Here is a 22,014-nt window from a genome sequence, read left to right on the forward strand (position 1 = left end):
ACACTGGCCCTGGGAGACGCAGGCAGTGTGTTAAAGAAGGCATCACACGTCCGCTCTCTCTTCCTGCTTAAATCTGGGCAGGGCTAGAATTCATCATAGGATCAAACCCGTTTCTCATCAAACCCAGGAAAGTGTAGCTAATGCAATTTCACTAAGTCACTGCCTGACTTGATTACATGTGGGCTGGGTGTGCATGCTAAAGCACCACAGGGGGGCCTGGATGTTGTCACTGCTGTGCGAGTCTGTGTGTGCGTGCGTACAGTACATGTGTGGGTGGTTGGTGGTTGGTCGATCTGTTTGTTCTAAGCTCTGTGTTTCAGTGTGCGTACGTGCATGAACCATATGTGTTCAAGGCAAGGGTGTGTATGTGTGTCTGTGTAATTTCTTGCACACGCTGCAGAAGGAGCAGCGGCCCTCTGGGGGGGATTTCAGGCAGATTTGGCCACATTAGAATGTGTCACTCTTTCCCCTGCAGCCATCAGCTTCTGTCCCACCGGGCAACGCACCTCTGTCGCCCCTCACGCCAACTAATCCTAGATGAGACCGGACGCCAAGGGACATCTGTACACTCAGACACGCGTGCACACAGCACATACACAAGTACACACAAATGCTCACAAATCAAATTCATTTTTGTTGAGAGCTGGCACTAACTTGGTTGCATCCTGACCTGAAAGCGGAGCCACCCTGTCACGTCCAGACAACTCCCATGCATATTAATACTGCCATAGTTAATATTAATCAGTGCCATGCCCCGGTTGGCAGCTGGTCGCAGACCCCACGGATCAATGAGGTCTCTTCCTCGCCTCTTTGTTTGACACTGATGCAGATGTTTGGAGCATGAAATTGAATTGGTCACTGTCATTGGGAATACACACACACACACACACACACACACACACACACACACACACACACACACACACACACAGTCCTTTTTGAAATATGTGCGTGTTTTGCGTGTTTACAGGTTTGACACTGCTCAAGTAATGCCGTCTTCCCCAGAGTCTGACCTGTTGGTGTCTTTCACAGGAACCTGGGTGGTCCCTCGTTGGTAACAAAGACAAAAGTTTGGAGGGAGAGAATGACACAGAGGAAGATGAACGGAGAGAGAGAGAGTGCCAGGAGGGAGGCTGAGTAGGAGTGCGTTGGCGGTAGCTTTGTTTAGGAGCCTGTAATTGAGTCTTAATTGAATTGGCACTAAAGGAAGGATAAATGGATGGAGGGATAAAGGGAGTTTGAGTGAATTGGCCTCACCTCCATCTCCGGTTTATAGGCTGAATGCAGGCGTACAGATCTCAGTCAGAAGCCGCTGATTTGAAAGTTTTCCACAGGAACGTCCCTTTGCCATTTTAATGAAAATCCAGAGCGTGTTGTCCCGCCCTACTTTGACATGAAACTTGTTCTATTAGAAATGCATTATGGAGGCAGGCACGGGGGGACAATGGTGTTGATATGCATGAGAATGCGCGGCGGGGCAGGGCGTGCAGGTGAGCCGGCGCTGTCTTTCACACCCTGGCATGGTGTCTTTGTGTTACTGTATCTCTGTATCTCACACAGGCTTTGCACGGCGTTATTGGACATGGGAATGAAACAGGCAAGGGCCCAGGAATCGTTCAAACACACACACACACACACACACACACACACACACTGTTTACGTATTCTAAAGTTTGTGGATCTTCTCGTGTGAGTCCTTGCTGCAGTGTTTGTGTTTATAGTGCTATCCTTATTTATAGCGTTATCTACTGGTCTGGTCTTTCTGTGGAAGATCCATTGTTCTTATTCATCAGCATACATACATGTACAGTAAAGCACACACACACACACACACACACACACACACACACACACACACACACACACACACACACACACACACACACAGAAACAACCACCTCCCCTTTTGCTGTGCAGTTTGCTGTATTGACAACTAGCCGCAATTTCTTCTCCATCAATTATATGGATTACTTCAGGATGAGTGGAGGTAATGAGCTTCAGTGTTCTTTGTCTCCCCTCCCCTCGCTGCGTCGCTCACTCCCCCGCTCTTGTCCTGCGCATGTTACATGGCAATGATTTTCTGATTAACCCTGTTAGCTGCCGGGTTCACCCACGCAGCGGCACAGGGGCTTGGATGAGCGCCGGAGCGTGGGAGGCGTTTTGGGCCTGTGTCGTGATGAGGCGAGCTGATGGAGTGACGTGTTTATCTAAAGGATCACGCCTATAAATAGATGGTTGTTTTTAGGATGATTTTATCATTTGTAATAATGTCGCACCGCATTGACTTCTTGTTTTATTGCACAGGTCAGAGGTCGGCGTCAGAGCAGCACTCATTGAGATTCAGTGACATTTGATCTCCACAGTATAGACGTGAACGTGAACTTGTGTTAACCATAGAATCAACCCATGTATACTCATTTCCATACATTTGATTTCCTGTGTTCTAGGTGGTGCAGATGACAACCTGATCGAGGGAGGAGAGATGAAGTTCTTGTGTAAGCCTGGAGCGAGGAACATCACAGTGATCTTCCAGCCACTCCTCAGGTACAACAATACACACAGTTCAGCTAGAGCAAATACAAGCCAAGTGAGTAAATAACTGTAAATAGGAGTTCAACTCTTCTTTTTGTGTCTTCCTTGATGGCTCTGCGATAAGATCAAAAATAGCATCCATAAATAAAGAACAAAGATGAGCAAAACAAGATAAATCAAGCAGTCTGTAAATTTGTTTTCCATTTCGTGGGAGTGGAGTCTTGCTTGAGGAGATAAATGCATTTGAAAGTAGATTTTTTTTAGATTTAATGTAACAGCGAGGGCTTGTTGGCATGATAAAAATGTTTTTCCCTCTTTCCCCCCCCCCCCGTCTCGACAATTTGGCCTCAATTACTGTGTGTAACTGCTGAAAAACACAAATTTGAAAAGCGGAGTGAGCGGAATCACAAGATAAGACAACTGAATCAGATATGTAAAAGCTCTTCCGCATGTTAAGCCAAGCCTCCAGACATTAATCCAGAGTTTGCAGGAGCTGAATTTCTCCCAATTATCCAACGATTTGTTGTCTCTCCCGATGTTCAGCTTGGCTAAAACGTCTCAGCAAGTCTCACCTTGTGAATCCTGTCAATCCACTGTTTAGGTGTGCGGTCATCACGCCATGGCCGGGTGTCATTGCCTTTTCCCGGAGCCATTAAGGCCAACTTGCTGCGGCAGTTTTGAGGAAATGCATACAGTCTGTGAAAGGGGCCGTCTGGTGTTGTACTTCTGTCGCTCAGAACATACAGAGGCCCCGGACATGAGTCAATACCAGTAAAACGTTAACTAATGAGATTACACAACCTCTTACTGACCATCCATTGATTTTATCCGTTTTAATGTTTAGTAGGTTGTCGTAAATCAAACATGATGCGACGTCGCTTCAGCTCAGAAGGTTTTGTTCATGCAGGCATTGACTGGTGCGCTTGCATTGTACTGTATGTAAGTACTAGACGAAGACTCTTCTCCCGCTGTAATGTTTTGTGACTGGTGCTTTCCTATATGGCATCGGAGTCCCTGTGGAGCCGTGTAAATCTAATATAAGCCAATTTAATATCACTGGCCCTTATGCAGTGATACATGACCATCTAGGATCCATTAAAGGGGCATGTCACCTCCTACCTCATGCTTGGCATACATGTCGACAATTTTAACATCATGACATCAGGCAGGATGCATTTTCAAATTGTCTTTCAAAACAATACGAAAACACTATCTATAACTTTGTACTAAAATCGTACCTTTATATCTGGCATTGTAAAATCTGAAAGGTTAAAGGGTAAAGCTGTGCAGAGCATCAGATCTCTTCTTACTCTTCATCACATCTCTATTAAGCTAAGCTGTGTGGTCAGATGTCATGTCGCCTTTTGGTCACCCAAGTTGATGCTCTTTGAAAGCAGATTGCTTGATACATCTGGCTAAATGGACTTCAATGTGTGTATGGGCGTGTGCGTGTGTGTTGGGGAGAGTGTACATGAGTTTTGTGTTGGCGTGCTTGTGTGGTTGCTTACTTTGCAGGTGGCCGACTGTGTGTTCATGTCCCATTATTGAGCACAGTTGCTTTGGCCTGGAATCTCTCTGTCTCTCTCACACACACACACACACACACACACACACACACACACACACACACACACACACACACACACACACACACACACACACACACACGCTGACACCCCCCCCCCTGCTCACTCTGGTCCTGGCTGTGGCTTTTGTCTGAACAAATGACCAAAAATAAAACGGTGGCTAGCTTGCTGCCCTACCTCTCCCGTGTTGTTTGTAATGGTTTGTATCAATCACACCAAACTGCCTCACACACAGGGCACACACACACACACACACACACACACACACACACACACACACACACACACACACACACACACACACACACACACACACACACACAGGCTCCCCGATTTCTTCCTCTCTCGTCCTCCCTCCCTCTCTCTCTCTCTCTCTTTCTCACCACCCAGTCCTAGCCTGACTTTGTAGTGCCAGTGAAGCGCTGTTGCTTGCAGATGGTTTTGTAATGGCAAGGCTCCGGCACGCCGCTGATGGATCACCGCACCTCCTGCAGCCAGCCATGCAACACTCATGGCAGCTTTAATGACAAAAGCAGTTGGGGGGGTTGCAGTACGGGAAATCAGTGGTGCGTTTGAGTGTGGCTGTGTGGGTGTACGAGAGGCAGCAGGGTCTTTATGTTTGATTGCAGGTTTTTTGTGCAGGCGTGTGCGTGTGTGTGTGTTTGTGTGTGTGTGTGTGTGTGTGTGTGTGTGTGTGTGTGTCCTCCCTTCACACGTGCTTTTAACTCATCTGCGTCTGCACCTTTATATTTTTTTTATTACCTCTACTAAGGAGGTGAGGTTTTCAGTGTCCGTCTGTTTATCAGCATGATTACTCAAGAAGTTACAAACCGATCTGTATGAAACTCGGCGGGCAAGTTGGACGTGATCCAGGGAAGAACCCATTAAAGTTAGGCGGCGCTGTTATTACCACTGCAATGTTTTGGCCTGTAACTTTGTAACCGTAAGACATGAACTCAAAATGTTTTTTTCCCATTGATTCCTTGGATTTGTATGGACCCGTACAGGCAAGAGTTTTTGGTCAATATTCACAACATCTAACTTGTGGAATGTTTGGAATCTTACTATTTGCTGTAATTGGCTGACAAATGCTTGGCTCATTCTACAAATGCGCTACATCTTATGAATGAATTTGTATATTGTAATCAAACGTGGGGGACTGATGGTGGTGCTGTTACAACATTGCATTACATTTTGCCAATAACTCTGGCAAGGCGGTTTAGACAGAATGAAGACATGATGGCTGAAACGGTAAAAGTGTCATCATCTTTGATATTTCAGGCTAAGGAGTGTTGAGGCTTCTAGTTAGGGAGTAAATGAGAAAGGTTGTGCCCTCACCAGTAAAGCTGCGCAATCAGCTGCGTCCGTCCGTGTCCTTACGCACGCACGCACGCACGCACGCACGCACGCACGCACGCACGCACGCACGCACGCACGCACGCACGCACACTTGGGTGGACATAGAGGAGTGTTTGTGCAAGAAGCAGCCAATTAACTTTGACTTGTGGGGTGTCTTGCTGACATTTGGGTGGTATTTACACCCCTTGCCCCAGTCAAGGTTGGCATTTTGAGAAGCATGAGCGGGTCCTAATCTCTGTCTCTCTCCTCTCTCTCTCCCTCCCTCCCTCTCCCTACCCTGCCCCATGCATTACCACAGGATGACGATGGGCTGTGTGTGTGTGACTATGTCTTGGTGCAATGCCTCTTTAATTAGAGCCATTACTTGAAATGACATGTCATCATTCACACTTCCAGTGACACCCCTCCCTCCCACATTCAAGGCAGTATTTCAACGCAACACACCAGAAGTATTATTATACAATTTAACTTATTCTTCCTCACCTATTCCTCCTGTATTTCCCTCTCAACATGAAATATGAGCTCTTAATAGAAAGCTCTTCTTCTGACTCTTGATCAAGCTGCGCCTACTTGTGCTGATGCCAAATTCATTTAGAATTACCCGCGTCTATCCTTTTTACAATAATTTTCATCTTTGCAGCTGATTGCAAGTGATTAGTCAGATCCTCCACTAGACACAGACACACACACACACACACACACACATACACATAAACATACACACACACACACACACACACACATTTACACTCAAGTGGGACAGCAGGCGCGAAAAGAGTTGGAAGGTGGGAGATTGACAGGAAGTGCTTGAGGGAGGCAGAGTGGGAAGGACAATGGAACGCGCGCTGAAAAGTGCGAGGAGGGGACGGAAAGCTAGATGACAGGTAGAGGACAGACAGATCCTGCCTCCTGTCGCCGTTGCCTGTGGTGAAATCGGCACACGCCATGACTCGGCACTAATTTCACGCTCTCATTAACTCCCCTCCTGTTTCGCCACACACACAGTCCAACAGACAGGACAGAGTAGAGACGGAATGACAGAAGGACAGAGCAAGAACTAGAGGTGAACACCACTGTTTCAAAATCCATTTGAGGTTATTTTATCTGCAATGATGTAGCTTAGTCACCCTGTCAAACTCACATAGTACACTTCCAGGAAAAATACATGTTTACTTTTTTAAATTACACACACACACACACACACACACACACACACACACACACACACACACACACACACACACACACACACTAGTGATTCAGATGTCAAGTACTGCTTGAAGTACGTGAGAGTGCTGCATGCTGTTGCAGATATTGTCATTTTTTAGAAAACAGAATATTCTAAGTGTGTGAGCTCATTTGAAGTGATAAATGTGTCTTAAATACTAAAACCAGTGATTAAAAGCCGGGAGTCATTGCTCACACACACAGTCATTGCAGTGATTTATTAAACCATAATAAAGTTTGAGCCGATTGGAAATGGATTCTTATTTGACACTAAAGGAATATAGCCTAAATAGTTTTATAGGTTAGATGACGGCGTGATTAGGCGCGTCGTAAAAGCAGTCAGTTTGGTTATGATAGCCCAGACGTCTCAAGTGTTTTACTGTTAACTGTTGATGAGCAGGCAGTTGATTAACGCTCTGCCCGGTGGAGTCGGGCTGCACTCGTCTGTCTGCCACTCTTCTCTTCTCTTCTCTTCTCTTCTCTTCTCTTCTCTTCTCTTCTCTTCTCTTCTCTCTTCCTGCAGCGTGACAAGTTGCACCAATTACTTCAGTCTTTATGAGCCATAGTAGTCCAGCAATTACACACAAGCCTTTATGATGTTGATCCACGTGGCAGGTCATTGGGAAGCACAGTCAATAATCGGTCCCAGCGAGAGGCTAAAAACTGAAATACAGGATTAGAAATCGTTTTGAATGCGCCACAGCGAGAAGATATATTGGATCAGAGATTCATTCAGATTAGTTCTTGAGTCATTCTAGCAGCAGAGCAGCAATGGGAATGTTTCCCGAATCTGCAAACTAGAGTAAGACGACAAATATTTGTGTGTTAAACCCCAATCCTCCACTCAGGCAGACAGAACCTTCTCCTATCTAGCTCAGAGTGCTATCTGCAGTATTAGAATGCAGCACGGACGTCTTGTCTCGTCTCACTCATGCATGCACACACATACCCCTCCCCACCAACCATCTCACTCGCTCTTTACTAATCTTTTCTCTCTCATTCGCCGGGATTTTCCTTGGTAAACAACACCCTCCCTCCCTCCCTCCCTCCCTCCCTCGCCCGCCCGGTTGTTTCGTCCCTCACCCATTAAAGCGGGGAGCATAGTTGGGGAATTATAGATCGGGTGCGAAGGAGGATTTTTTACATTGGAAAGGTCAGAGGAAGAGGAAGGAGCAGGAGAAATCTAACAACAGAGGGAGGGAGAGCAAATAGGAGTCGATGAAAGAAAAACAAAGGGAAGAGAGAAGCTATAGACTGAAGGGAGGAGAGAAAGAGGGAAAACACAAAGGAATTCCATGGCATTTTATGAATTTAAAGTGCTCATGTATTTGTACACGCCACAGGTTGACAAAGGGGCGGGGATCCAACAACCTAAACAAACCTGTGTACAACAATACTCTGAGGGTGAACAGGAGGGGATCAAAATAACCAAAGACAGGAAGTTAGCAGAGGAAAGAAAGCTGTAGGATGTTGCAATGAATCTATCAGCCGCTCCTGTCAGTAGCTGCTGCGCTGCCATTTCATTATTCTTTTATCTCTCTGATGCCCTCCCTATAGGACAACACAGACACAGACACACTCACACACATACACATACACACACACAGACACACGCTGAGCTTTGAATTATACTGTTTCTTTTAACGACTGTGCAACTACAGCTGCTTTCTAGTAAGGTGCAAATGTATCAGTCCTCTTATGTCTTCCCAGCACATTCATGCACACACACACACACACACACACACACACACACACACACACACACACACACACACACACACACACACACACACACACACACACACACACACAGGCACGCGCACACACACACACACGTGCGCACACCAGATATTGTGCCGGAGATTAGATCCATCATTGTGGGGGATAAACTCGTTGATTGTGTTTATCCATCCCATAATGGAATCGGACTCGGTTCCCAGGGCAACTGGACCAGCAGACCCACACCAAGCGTACCGTAGCCTCTCAGAGCTTAAGGGGTTCTACTTTGTCTGAAAGCTCAGCAGTGGACTTCTTATGATGTCGGCTTTGAAGGTCCAGGAGGTGTCTGGCCTGTTTTGTGGAAAAATAGTGGACACTGGGAATTCTGGCCCAGTAAGATTAGAGCAGATATTGTGCCAATGTGTACACACACACACACACACACACACACACACACACACACACACACACACACACACACACACACACACACACACACACATAAAGGCCTTTGAAGCTTTTCCAGGTGACCAGGTCAGCGTCACACAGATGTTCACACAGTCATGCTCTCCCCTGCAATGCATGATTATTTCTGATTGGCTGTTTTTGAATGGAATTAGGGTGTATTCCCATGAGATTTCATGAGATTTGTTTGTCCTGTACACCAAACAATAATTTAATGAAATGATTGTCTCTATTTTTTACAATAATTTAATTAAGACTATTATGGTGCAGGCCTGTTGCTATGAAAGGACAGAAGTGGGAGACAGATTGTCCTTAATGCTCCCTGAGTGAATGCCAGAGAGAGCCGCTGCCAAGTGGAGAATTACTGAAGCACAATGAAAAGATGTTTTGACCGTGTGTTCCTTCCTGTCACATCCCTCACTTTGCTTTTTATTTGGTACATCTCTGAGGGATATAATCAGCCAGAGAGAAAGTGAATAAAAAACACAATGGATTAATAAAGTCTGCCCACTGAAAACTTTAAATCCAAGGAATGTCCAATTCTGTTAAAATGAAGACGTGTCTGTTCTTCTCCTGTCCTTCGAAGTGCGTTGTCAAGGTGAAGCTGGCGCTGGAGACCCACATACACACACGCGCGCACACACAGCGCTCTCTTGTTCTTGCTCCCACTCACTCCTTTTCTGTTTTTCCGCCTTTGAATTCAGCCCCTGTCCTCTTCCTCCCCTCCTCTCATCCCTCCCTGCATCCCTCCATCCCGAGACGACGTGAGCTGCCACTCTGCGTTACTGTCACACCAGCGAGCGCCGGCCCCCACATCACAGCCGCCTTTGATTGGCCGGGCCTTTCCAGGTCGCTGGGCTGCTGCCTGATAATAACCTTGTTTGATTGCTGGAGCAGAGATGTAATTGATTGATCTGCTCACCCTGTCTGGGGCGCGAGGCATCTGAAGTAGCCTTGCACGCATGTATGTGTGTGTTTGTGTGTGTGTGTGTCGTAACAAGGTTGGTTGATTTGACAATGTCTAGATGCAGTAGATATGCAGGCATATGTGCTCATATGCACGCGCACACACGCACGCGCACACACGCACGCGCGCACACACACACACACACACACACACACACACACACACACACACACACACACACACACACACACACACACACACACACACACACACACACACACACACACACACACACACACACACACACACACACACACACACACACACACACACCTCTAGGCAGATGAGGGAAGGTGCACAGGAAGGTTGTTTTTAAAGTTTCTTATTAGGGACCTCAACAACAAATTAACATGTCATTAAACCTCTCCAACTCCCTCTAAAAGGATTTTGTGATCTCCTAATTGGTGGTTACGTAAACTTGTCTATATTTCTATGCATGGTTAATTATTCTCAGAGATGGTCGCAACCTAATGCAGCTTCCAATTGAATAGCGGTGAAGTAGAAGCCAGAGTTAGTAGCTGCAATAGGGGAATGATGGTGTTTGTTAGGAAATGCAGCTGTAAATGTTTAGGTCATTGGTTGTGTTTTGGCTTTGCGTTGTGTGTCGAAACTGTACCTCTACTTTGTGTATTTTGCTTTGATTGTGGTGGAATGAACTCCTTTAAGGCGATACAAGACACCTCCACTGTGGGTCGGTGTCCTGATTGTGCCGTCAGAGTTAATTCCACAATAACCCCCTGACAATACCTTGGCCTTAGTTTGGCTTCGAGACATTTTCTTTCAGATGTAGCTTCCTAGACAAAAAAATGTCAAGAAACAAAATTTGGCTCTGTTTTCCCTATATAACATTTTCAAAAAAGTAGAGTAATTCATTGAGATGAACAAAAGAAAAACTCAGAGGAGACAGGAGGAGGAGGAGGAGGAGGAGGATATTTCTCCTATTTTGCCCTTCCTGCTCTATCAGGACTGTTTTGATATCCAACCAGTCATGTTGGAGTCATGGTATGCCCATTGAGTGTGCAACCAGTGGAAAAGTCAATCTGGCTGACTGATTGGGCGTCTCCTCTCCTCCTCAAATTCAACAGTTTTTATTTATAAATGACCCTAACTGACATTTTGAGACTTTCCCAGGTAAACTTTTCAGCATATGCTCACAGCTCGGTAAAAGAGTAAAAGGCTGTCCGATTCTGTCTTGGCAGAAAAATAACCAGGAATAATCTAGAATAAGTGTAGCACAGGAAAGGGAGTAATAGAGGCGCCATTGTGGTAAAATAGAACAACACTGAACTGCCAAGCAATCCCGAAAAGTTAATGAATGACAGCAATGTGGTGCTTTCACCATCCAACCGCTCTGTGGCGAATGGTCCCATCTCTAAACTTGGCTGCATTCATTACATCTACCTGAATAAGAGCTCACAGTCTTGCCAATGAGGATTATAAGGGGATTTCAGCCCGTAGAGAAAGGAATAGACTATGAGAACAAGCGGAGGGATGGAGGGAGGGAGGGGGGAAAAGGTGAAAATCCATTATGTTTGATGTTAGTGTCTCACCCTGGCAGCAAATGCTGGTGGAAAAACCCTATGAAATGACATTAGGGGTGTCTTGTAATGTGATTTCTGCTATGTGTGAATATGAGATTTCTAATGGATTTGAGCACATTAGAGTCAGTCTTTATCTGTAGTATTTATTCCCCTCTGGTTTCAAATGTAATTTGCTAAGTACAACGTTTCACTCTCCTCCAGCTTGCTCGCTTTCTGGCTAGGAGCGATGTGGGGGAGGATTACATTATTTCTTCCTTTTCTTAGGTGGTGGCACTACATGAAGATCTGATGATAGATAGCCCAGGCACAGCGTTTGTGACACATTCATACATTCTGATGGCGAGATTCTTCCTCCAATATGAGTCTCTCTCCCTTCATCTGGACTCTCTCCAGTCTCGTTGACTCCACCAATATGTCACAGTGCTTTGGTTATAAAAAGACAAGAGAATAATTTGTATCTTTCCCTGACACCTTACTATGTCTCCCACTGATTGGGGTCGTGGCATCCCTGATTAGCATGCACATTTATATGTTCTGCCTGCATTTCCGCAAATTGTCCTGGATCAGCCAATGTGTTTCACTCTGAGCTCCCTGCACATTTAATGAGCTAGATTAAGAAGGAAGTCATTTAACCCCTGCCTGCAACACACACACGCACACGCACACACACACAATGTAGAACCCCATTTGTACTCATCGCAATCAAACAATTGCAGGCAACACACACAGGCACAGAGATACATACGCACATTACACCCATCTCGCCTTCATCCTGTATTGCACACGATAGGAGATGGATCTAGGCCATTATGCAAATGTCAGGTGTCAAGTGGAAATGAGATTGAAGTGATGGGAAACAGAAGTATTGGATATCACACAGGCTGCACTGGCACCGGCGCTGAGGTAATGAGAGCATTCCAGGACGGAGCCGAGCAAAAGGCTGCGTTAAAACAGGAACTGACTGTAATCCAAAGCAGAGTAAAGAAAAAATGCATAGCTGTGTTTTAGGTGTACACATGTCACTGTTAAAGTAGTGAACTCATGCAGGAGAGCTCAAGGGACAAGATGGTGCAGCAGTACTAATGGCACGACGTTGTTACCTAGTAATCCTGTATGTTAACAGTGTCTGATGCTGAAGTGTTCATAGCCCAGTACGTGTCTCCTGTCTCTCTCTCTCTATTTATATATATTCCCTTCCTCACTGGAGGCTGTGTGCTGATGATTCTCCTCGTGCCTAATCATCTCTCGTCGTCTCACCCTCCGTCCTTGTTTCTCCATCTCTACCCCCTTTGTTCCTTTGTCTTTCTTCTTCAGCTGTCTCAATTACCGCTTGACTCAGTCCACATAAGAAAAACATGAAAAAGAGACATATTCCAGGAATTGCTATACATTCAGACCTGTTCGCTCTTCTCCTCTCTCCTCTCCTCTGCACCCATATGGCCGCGTACGTGAAGGCGCTGCACACACAGATTCACACCTACACCTCCGCTCACCTGTCAATTTTTAAGTGAGCCGCGCAGAGTTAAAGGTCGGTGCCGGCTCAAGGTTGTCTCTCTCCCCTGAGAGCCCTTTCAAGTGGACACACACTCACACACACACACGTGCGCCCACCTAGACATGACACCACAACATGCAGGTTTGGACAGGCTGTGAAAGGATCAATGAATAATTTAACCCCTAACATCATATTTCCCTTGGCAGTAATGTATACAGAAAGGCCTGTGTGTGCATGTGTGCAGATGTTTGTGTGTGTGTGTGTGTTCTGTATATTCACCTTCTTTTGGTGTGTGTCCTGCATGGTCAGAGGTGGCCATTCCCGCAGTGTAATGTGATGTGTGGGAGTATTATCAGAGCTGTAGCCATGACAGACACCCTGCCCTAGAGCTGACGTGCTGGAATTGCATTGTTGGCCGTCTCCAATATGAGACCTGTCACCTTCCTCCCTCCAGGCCGCGTGCTCTGTGATTGAGGCATTCCTGCTAGGTGTCACTATCAAGGGTACGTGAATGTGTGTGTGTGTGTAGGAGGGTTCTTGTACGTCCCTCTTGTCTACCTGTGTGTGTGATGGGTAAGAGTTTGGTTTTCACGACGCTGAAGAGTTTTATCCATTTTCAATCATTCTCCCTCCTTCTCCGTCTCTTCCCGCCTTGCCCTTTTTGTTCCCTCCCTTCTTCCCACCCCTTCCCACTACCTTTGCCCTCCTCTCTCGGTCCACACTGTCATTGCTCGGGGAGCCCTTCCGTGTATTCCAGACGTCTTCTCTTTATGGCACTTTCTCCCTTTGAATTCAATCAGGCTTCAATGGAGCCCCCAGAACCATTTCAATTTACTACCTGGACGCCACAGGATGGAAAAGTCCTGTGCTAACATAAAGGTCTAAATGTAATGGAAGGCTGAGAGGGAGAAAGGGAAGAGGGGCGGAAGTGAAGGGATAGCACGAGTGCTGAATTGAAAAGCAGCAACACTGAGATAACCGCAATGGAGTGGTAAAAATAGAGAGAATTGAGGGAATTAGAGGCAAGAGGTGGGAGACAAAATGAAGGGAAGGGGGGGCATTGAGGAGGGTAAGAAAACGAGAAATAAGTTGGGAAACGGATGTGATGAATATGAGGTGTTTGTAATCAGCAGGGAACGTGAGGTGAAGCGGCACATCGAGTGACATGTTTGGGAGAACTGTCTGAGAAGGAACACAAATCCACCACACTGTGTCATAAGTGTTTGCTGAGAGAAACAAAGAAAAGCCAACACACACACACACACGCCATTGCAGATGCCTTTTCCTCAAAGTTGCTGCTGTATGAGAAAATGAGAAAACAAGATGAAACTCATATGTTTTTTTTGAGTTTGTTCTGTTAGTGCAAAAGTGTTTTTATAACCCAGAAGAGCTCCAGTCGTTCACCTCTGGCCATGCTATCTTTGAGGGAAAAATAGAGAAAATATCAAAACCATTGCCATTTCCTCACAACAAGCCTTTTGACCTCGACATGCCAGCTTTCTTCAGAGCCACTTTCCATCCACTGGCCCTTTGGGGCAGAATAGACTTCTCATGTCATCTTTGCCGCAGTCCTTTTTGTGTAGAGGTTAAGTGTTTTTCTCAGTAGTTTCAGGCGAATTGAAAAGTGCCTTCGCACTAAAGTCTCAAAGGAACAATTGCCCACTTCAGTCTTGCTTAGTCACTTCCTGGACCGTCAGTGTTCAGAATCTAAGAGGAGAGCTAATTTGTGTGTACAGATAACACATTTTAAAATGAAATCTTAAAGTAATGTTTTTATGGTGTATTCATGGTCCCTTACTTCTTTTGTTCAGTTATTCTGATTTGATTTTAACACAGCAAGTGCAAAACCTGATTTTCACTGTTTTATAAAATACTAAGTATAAAATACTTGCGTTCAATGCCTCAACACCAAGAAACGCTTGGAATACAAGAACATTCTGTATTTGTGTGCATCTGGTGACTAAGGTGGTAAACAGAGTTGGTCATTGTTCTGTCGTTTTGTCTCCTGCGTGTATTTTGTGTATTTCTTATATCCCTCCTCTCTCAAAGTTTCTTCTCCACTGACTTACACTCAAAACTGAGGATGTAAATCAAAGTTCTACTGCCCCAGACAAGCTTGATAAACTGCCAGAGCCGAGCGCTGACGTGTATTTTCTTGTTTTTCTACTCTGCGGCTTAGTGGGAAGGCTGTTAAATCATGGTGTAGATACAACTTTAATTAGGTCCAAAGCCTCACTTCTCTCTTCATCCTTTGACCTGAGGCCCTTTCACTTTTTGCTGAGACGGAGAAGTGACTGAGAAAGGGGAAGAGTAATGCCAAGTGAATTAAGTTTCCCACGGAGGGTCACCTTGTGTTTCTACCTTACTGAAAACAGGCTTTTATGGGAAACCATGACTGATGCTTCGATAAGAATAAGTCTGTTTTATTTGCTTTGTGCAGCATCGATCACCAGGTCTCAGCCTCATTCTGTGTAACATTAACTTTCCTCTGTAATGTTCCAGACCCTTTACAAGGTAGTAATGGTGCCTAGAATCACAGTTAATGCAGCATCTTTTTTCTCCAGATTTACTCATAATGGTTACTTTGATGATAGACCTTCAGAGATAGAAAGTGTGTCTACCTGTGTGAATAGGAATGCAGTTCCAATAACAGATGCACCTAAAACACAAACAACTCTTTGTCTATCATTTTAAATGGGCAGCAGACAGACCCGGCGTCCCAAAGCTCTTATTTGATCGTTGCTTGACCCTCTTCTGACCGTGAATTCGATCTGATCAGCCATGTTTGCTGGAGGAGCGAAAGAAAACAAAATAACAGAGCGACCTCCGATGCCGTAATGTTTCAGGGCACGGATACGCCCCTTCCCGGGAAAACTCCTTCTGATTGGATTGCAGATTTGCTCCAGATGATCTGATCCAATGAAACGGCACTCATACAATCCTAACAGCACACGCTTGATCCAAGCCCAAAGCTGAAACTGACTCTCATATTGAAACAGTGCCTCAGCCATTAGTGCCCCTAAATTGTGAAGCTGACTGCAGGATTCTCACGCTGCTCCACCTCAACGGTTGTGTCGACTTGCACACAACTAAATGCCGCCAAACTGACAGAAACAAAAATAGAGCTTCACATCTGCAAGAAACATCAATAAGCCACGGTGCACTTCAGCATTGTTAATATCCCCGGGCTCATATGTACCTTTCTGTGCTCACCTTTACTTAGTATCTGCACCATATTGCCTGAGCATCCCACAGCTACATTAGTCTCAGAGAAAAGGCGAATGGGAATAGACGGTATTAGTTGGAATTAGAGAGGAGATAAAGAGACAGAGGGTGGAGAGCAGAGTGTAGGAAGATGGAGTAGTAGGCCAGCCACGGCAGTACGGCGGTGATCTATCTTAGCGGCTCTGTGGCATTGGTGTAGAGAGCGTCAGCTAAACAAGGCCATCTCATTTCCTGTTGTCTGCAGGAAGCAGCTGTCTGCTACCGCCACCGCCACCGCTGCTACTCGGAGCCCCCGGTCATCAATCTCCCCGCTTTTAATTGGTCTGCACCACACTGCGACAGGCCAGCACACACACGCACATGCACGCACCCAATGACAGAAATAGGTGCACACGCAGAGATATACATGCAGTTATCCACACACACTGAGGGAACATATGGAGCACATATAGAAATAAATACCTGCTTTCCACTGTGTCACAAGGATAATCGCTAATGGAGAGTCATATGTGCTGGACTGTTTTGTGATGCTTGGAATACACAGTGTTAATGAAACACAATCATTGAAATGGACTAATCTGATTCTCAAATCAAATCTAGAGGCCCATCGGGTGTTGCTGTGGATGCTACATGTAGACATCTAGCAATTTTAGGAGTAGCTTTTTGTTATGTCATTGTTGCCAAATGGAGGGCTTTGGTCTCACGTCTGTGTAAATCAGGAGCTGTTAAATCCCGCCTGGAAGCCCCTCTTGCTCATCATTTCACGTGTTTCCATAGAAATGCTTTGTGTGTGGTGGGGTTAAGCAGAAAATAACAGTGAACAAATAAGGGCCCCGGCTTATCTCAAGGTGACTGTCCCTCCTCTGTTATCCACTGTGGCGTCTATACAAAGTGTCTCTGCTGCTGGGGTGGTGGACCTCTGTTTAATGCTCCTTATTACCCCTTGTGCACCCTGGGAGAGGTCCTGATGACGCCAATTTGTACCTGCTGCTGTAAGCACGCTGACTACTCCCCCCTCGTTCCCCCCACTATAATGCATATCATAATTTCTGCAGTGGCCTCTTTGTCACTTCCGAGCACAGTCTTTGTTTGCCCTGTTACTGGTGTGCTTTTAAATACATCCCCCCCCCTCGGCCACCCACACAGCTTGCGCACACACACACACACGCGCAGGCACACACACGCCCCTTCAGCATATGCGACGGTGCAACAGGGGCAAAAGCTGGACACAAACAGAAGGGATTCTTGCAAAGACGTAGGCGGTGTGTGGGAAGACCATATGCATTTCACCAGGCCACATTGTTTGCGCTGCTGTCGCTTAGCACTGATGAACACACTTACAAAACATGCACACACACACTCAATCATGTAAAAAAAAACAATACCCATCCTTCTCTCTCTCGCTGTGACTCACGCACACACGCACAGGTCCAAACAGAATCTTAAGTCTCCCTCAACCATTTGTGATCAAGTAACAGAAAGTATCTGCCGTCATGGGCTCCCACAGCCTGAGCAAACACAGAAAGCTGACACACTGCCATCCAGTGGTGGTGGTGGCAGTTGCGGGGGGGGACTTCAATGTTTATGCAATAGTCTTTACAGATTTAATATTAAGGAGAAATGAGGGGTACTGGAAGACGTATATGAATCTTAACATATGAATTCTGTCTCTTTTCTTGTTCTATACTTCTATGTTGCGGCTTTGTGCTTTTAAGATGTAGCTGTGACGTGACAACTTTTTCAAATTTTTACACTCCTTTTAAAATGAGTAAGTGGTGTTTATTGGAGCGTATAATATTCCCAGAGAGTCTGTATTGGATTTGCAGTTGGATAACAATTAAACGCGGCCATTACAGCATTTATTGTCTCGTTCTTTGGAATGAAAGCTAATGTTGAATATGTCATAAAACTCAAAAGTTTTCCCACCCATTAAAATTCTTTATGACTTTGTAATCTTCCTGAGATGACTGGGCAGCGCTGGGTTTTATAATATAGTATGAATAATTACAGATGGATGAGAACTTTTAAGTTTCACAGGATGTGGTGTATTAAAATTTGGACATGTGGCTGCACACACACGCACACACACTCTTTCTCTCTCTTTTTCTCCCTCCCTTCCTCTTTCTCTCGGTTTGGAGAGGTTCTTGTCCTTGCCGTGTGACACGTCCCCGTCTGAGTGGTGAAATCAGACTTCGCCGTAGCTAATAGGTTTGTGCCTGAAGGGAACTCTGGGAGATTTAAAAATGCTGAGTCTCTAATCGATATTAGCACTCTCTCACTCTCTCCGCTGTCTTTCTTACATCTTTGTCTTTATCCCATTTCTCTTTCAGCATCATTACACCATTGAAAGCGGCGGCGCTGCAGATAGAGATCGATGATGGGATCTCAACCTTTTCCATTTAAAGAAGCATTTGTTACCTGAGGTGTAGTTTCCAGTTGTAGACAAATCCACAACTGCCGCTATAAAACATTTGTCCACATCTGTTCCAATTTGTTTTATAAATTAGATTAATAATCTGCATCTATTAGAATTCAGGAGGTCTACTCATTATCCAAATCTCTGTTGCTGTAAGTAGACCTTGCCATTCAGAATGTTATTCCTCTAAGAACCTACACATAGGGCATGCCATCTCCAATTATCCCGCTCCAGACCCTGGGCTCTCACATCTGTTTTCTAATGACTGATAATTAGATGCTGTCAAGTGTAATCATCAGGGTTTGCTGTTAAGAAAGTGGATTGGAGTGTGACTGGTGCAGCCATGGTGGTTCCAAGGGAGGAAAGAACATTTGCTCTGAATTTTTTCATGTCATGCTGCATATCTTTTGTCTTTGTGTTTGTGTGAGGAGTGAAAGCTGTAACGAGTTATTGTGAGAGGATGAATAAGTGAAGGTGTGTGTGACATGGATTTACCGTGTCAAGTGTTGCGCCCTTGTGTTGTTTAAAGTATTTGTGGACATATTTGCAGTAGTAAGGTGACTTTGTGGTTAAAGAGATTTGTTCCATGGCCGGGGAGTTCCGATCAAAGCTCCAGTGTCCTTGAATGAACATTTATCATTATTATTATTCTTTGAACATATATTTAGCTGTATTTTGTATTTGTTATTTTTTTCTTGCCTTGTACAGACTGTCACCTGCTATTCTAACCTTTATGGTGTGCCAGCATGCTCACATCTGTCTGCCATTTTTTGCCCAGTTAGACACAGTTTCTGTGTGCAGGGGACACATAAGCAGATTATTTAGGGTAATTAGTTCAAGTTTTGCAGACGGGGGTGAGTCCACACTGCGTAGATTCTACTGCATCCCTGTCTCCTTTTTTCTATGGCATCTCTGTGACATTTCTTTAGACATTTGGCCGACACCACGTCTGTGTCCAGCTGCCATATTTTTCAACTGGTGCTTTGTGCGATCACCTGGCAATGATATCGACATTGTAAATGTCAAATTCGGGCCAAGCGTAACGGCTGCTTAAGGTGAAACAGAGCTCATTACTGAATTCTTGCGGTTTTGAATGGATGGAATGCCTCTTGTGAATGATAATGACTGCACATATTCCCTGTTTATGGATTAGTTTGGCGTTCAAGTGATTAGTAATGCAGCTTTATGTAATCGAATATGTCTGTGTAATAAGTTAGGTCTTGCCTTGTAAAGCTGTCAGACTTCAATCTGTAACCCTTTCCAGCCATTAGGAGCCATGAAACGGCTTTCTGCAAGCAAAGACGGCGCGCTGCTGCCTTTGGGTGGCACGTGATTAATTTGGAGTGGAGAGAAGTGGATGGCTTTTTAATGCTGACATGTGTTTGTGCTTATGTGTGTACCTGCCCCTCTGTGTTGAGTTGTTATAGTGTCATTTATTATCCATACATCATCCGCACCCTAGGCTGTTACTCCGTATTTGTCATACCAGACAAGCTGGGGCAGATTTTGTGGAAATCTTTTCACTGCTTTTGAAGAAGCTTCTCCCCCCTCGCAGGATGTGTGCACAAGTTCTATACAAATCTCATTTGCAGATCAGTTTGCTCATCCTCTTAAAATGTAAATGTGTGGTCTTAAAGTTCTCAAAGCGTTTTGGATCCCAACTGTTCATTTATCCCAGTTACCTTGGCTAAACTTGAGTTCACCACACGTGGGTTCAGGGTCCTGCGGCTCGGCTCCAGATGGCTGTCTGGATAGACAAAGCCATTTTACTGCCTCATCCCTGCGACATTACTCAAACGTTATCACCCTGCCTACAAAAATCCATCTGTGCTCACACACTAAGTTGAAGATCTATCATCTTGACACTTGTATTGAAACAATGACAATAATGACAGCCTGAGATAGATCTTTGAACAAAACAACGCACATTTAAAACAGCAACTTCTGTCGTTAGATCGATTTTTCAGAAATAAAGTTGTCAGCAGAAATGGTGTTTTTTTCCAGGGAGAGACGTTTAAGTGATGCTCTCTACATATTTACACAGATATGTTGTTTATCTCCCCGTGGCTCTGCCAGTTTGACTTTTTAACGAGGCCACAGATGAGTTTCATCTCCTAAACTTCCTCTGGTGGTGGAGTTTGTGTGGGGATCAAGCAGGGATTCAGCAGGTTTAGGCTCCTCGCTCACTCTGTCTCTCTCTCATTCATTCTGACATACACACACACACACACACACACACTGTTCCTGCTGACTGAATGGATACAAATGCTGAGTAGTTCGATCTGACTCTTTTTGCGAGCTCGTGTGTGTGTGCACGCATGCTAAACCTCACCTAATCGTTCATCCAGCTCTCCTGATCTATAGGTGCTGCATAGGCTCCGTGTCCTCGCTGTCTGCAGTGCTGCAGCTCCCTCGCTTGGCTTCCTGCACATTACTTCTCTATTCGTCCCTCCTGCTTTTTACAGAATGACCACCAGATAACCATGTGAATTTGTTTTTGTAACTTATGCATCTTTTCCCCCTTAGGTGTTTAAACCCAGCTTGTCTCAACGCTTCCTTTCTTTCTTTGCACAATCCTCTCTTTCCCTCTCTCTCCTCTCTTATCGCTTCAGGTCATATATTATAGGTCTTGTAGGTCAGGGAAGTCTTTCGTGAAGAATTTGATTTATTTGTGCATTTATTTGTGTTGAACGCTTGAGAACACACTCGCTCTTGCGCGGTTTGCCCTGTGGTGTGTGAGACAAGACGAGTGACCAATGATTCTCTGACAAACGAGGTGTATAGGGGCCTCCACCAAGCCATATATTACAGTCTGACCCTATCTGACCAGCCACACACCAACTTCATGAGGACACGGAATCATACGCCGATCCAGTTCCATATCATCAAGGTGTTGCAAATACAAAAAATATTTTTTATTATGCATGAGATGGAATTAAGGAGCTTTTGGGAACATTCAGGAACTCCTTTCTGTGTGGCTCAATCTTCTGAGAGTATTTCACTTCTATCAGCTGTGCAGTGCAGATTAACTACCTTGTTCAAGGGGAACCTAAGAGTCACAAAGAGGTTTCCACAATTAGTCCCAATGACAAATCTCTCCCACTGACACCAGCTTTTAGTGTTTGCAGTCACAACCCAGCGTCGCATTGCTGCTGTGATAACACTGCGACAAATTTAGTCGGGAATTAGTCTCCATTTAAACGTGGCATGTGGGCTCCTTTCTAATGTTTGCTCATCTCATCCCAGGTTCATCCAGGAGGTGGAGATGAACATGGGGCCGGGCCAGGCCAAACAGTGCCAGCTCCGAACCTTCCTCACTTACTACATCAACGACCTCTTCCTCAACCAGGTGAGTGAGACGACAGGAGGATCCCTGCTGTGTGACAGAGTGGCATGAAAACGCTTTAAACGGCGCTTTGGTGCTGAGGTTTGATGCAGCATGCCTGGGAGCTACAGCTTCTATCTTTCAAATATCAACCAAG

At 45.2% G+C, this 22,014-nt stretch overlaps 1 protein-coding gene across 1 annotated transcript in view; it reads left to right on the plus strand.

The window, feature by feature from the left end:
* exoc4 (exocyst complex component 4) overlaps positions 1 to 22,014 on the plus strand; it is an 82,654-nt gene that overhangs the window by 30,955 nt on the left and 29,685 nt on the right. The window contains exons 11-12 of the mRNA XM_076158923.1: positions 2,448 to 2,544; positions 21,779 to 21,881. Of these exons, the coding sequence (XP_076015038.1) occupies positions 2,448 to 2,544; positions 21,779 to 21,881 (200 nt within the window). The remainder of the gene's footprint in view (positions 1 to 2,447; positions 2,545 to 21,778; positions 21,882 to 22,014) is intronic.

Source organism: Genypterus blacodes, unplaced genomic scaffold (assembly GCF_046128005.1).
Source record: "Genypterus blacodes isolate CSIRO-AG114 ecotype Tasmania unplaced genomic scaffold, CSIRO-AGI_Gbla_v1 ptg000090l_1, whole genome shotgun sequence".
Classification (NCBI taxonomy): Eukaryota; Metazoa; Chordata; class Actinopteri; order Ophidiiformes; family Ophidiidae; genus Genypterus; species Genypterus blacodes.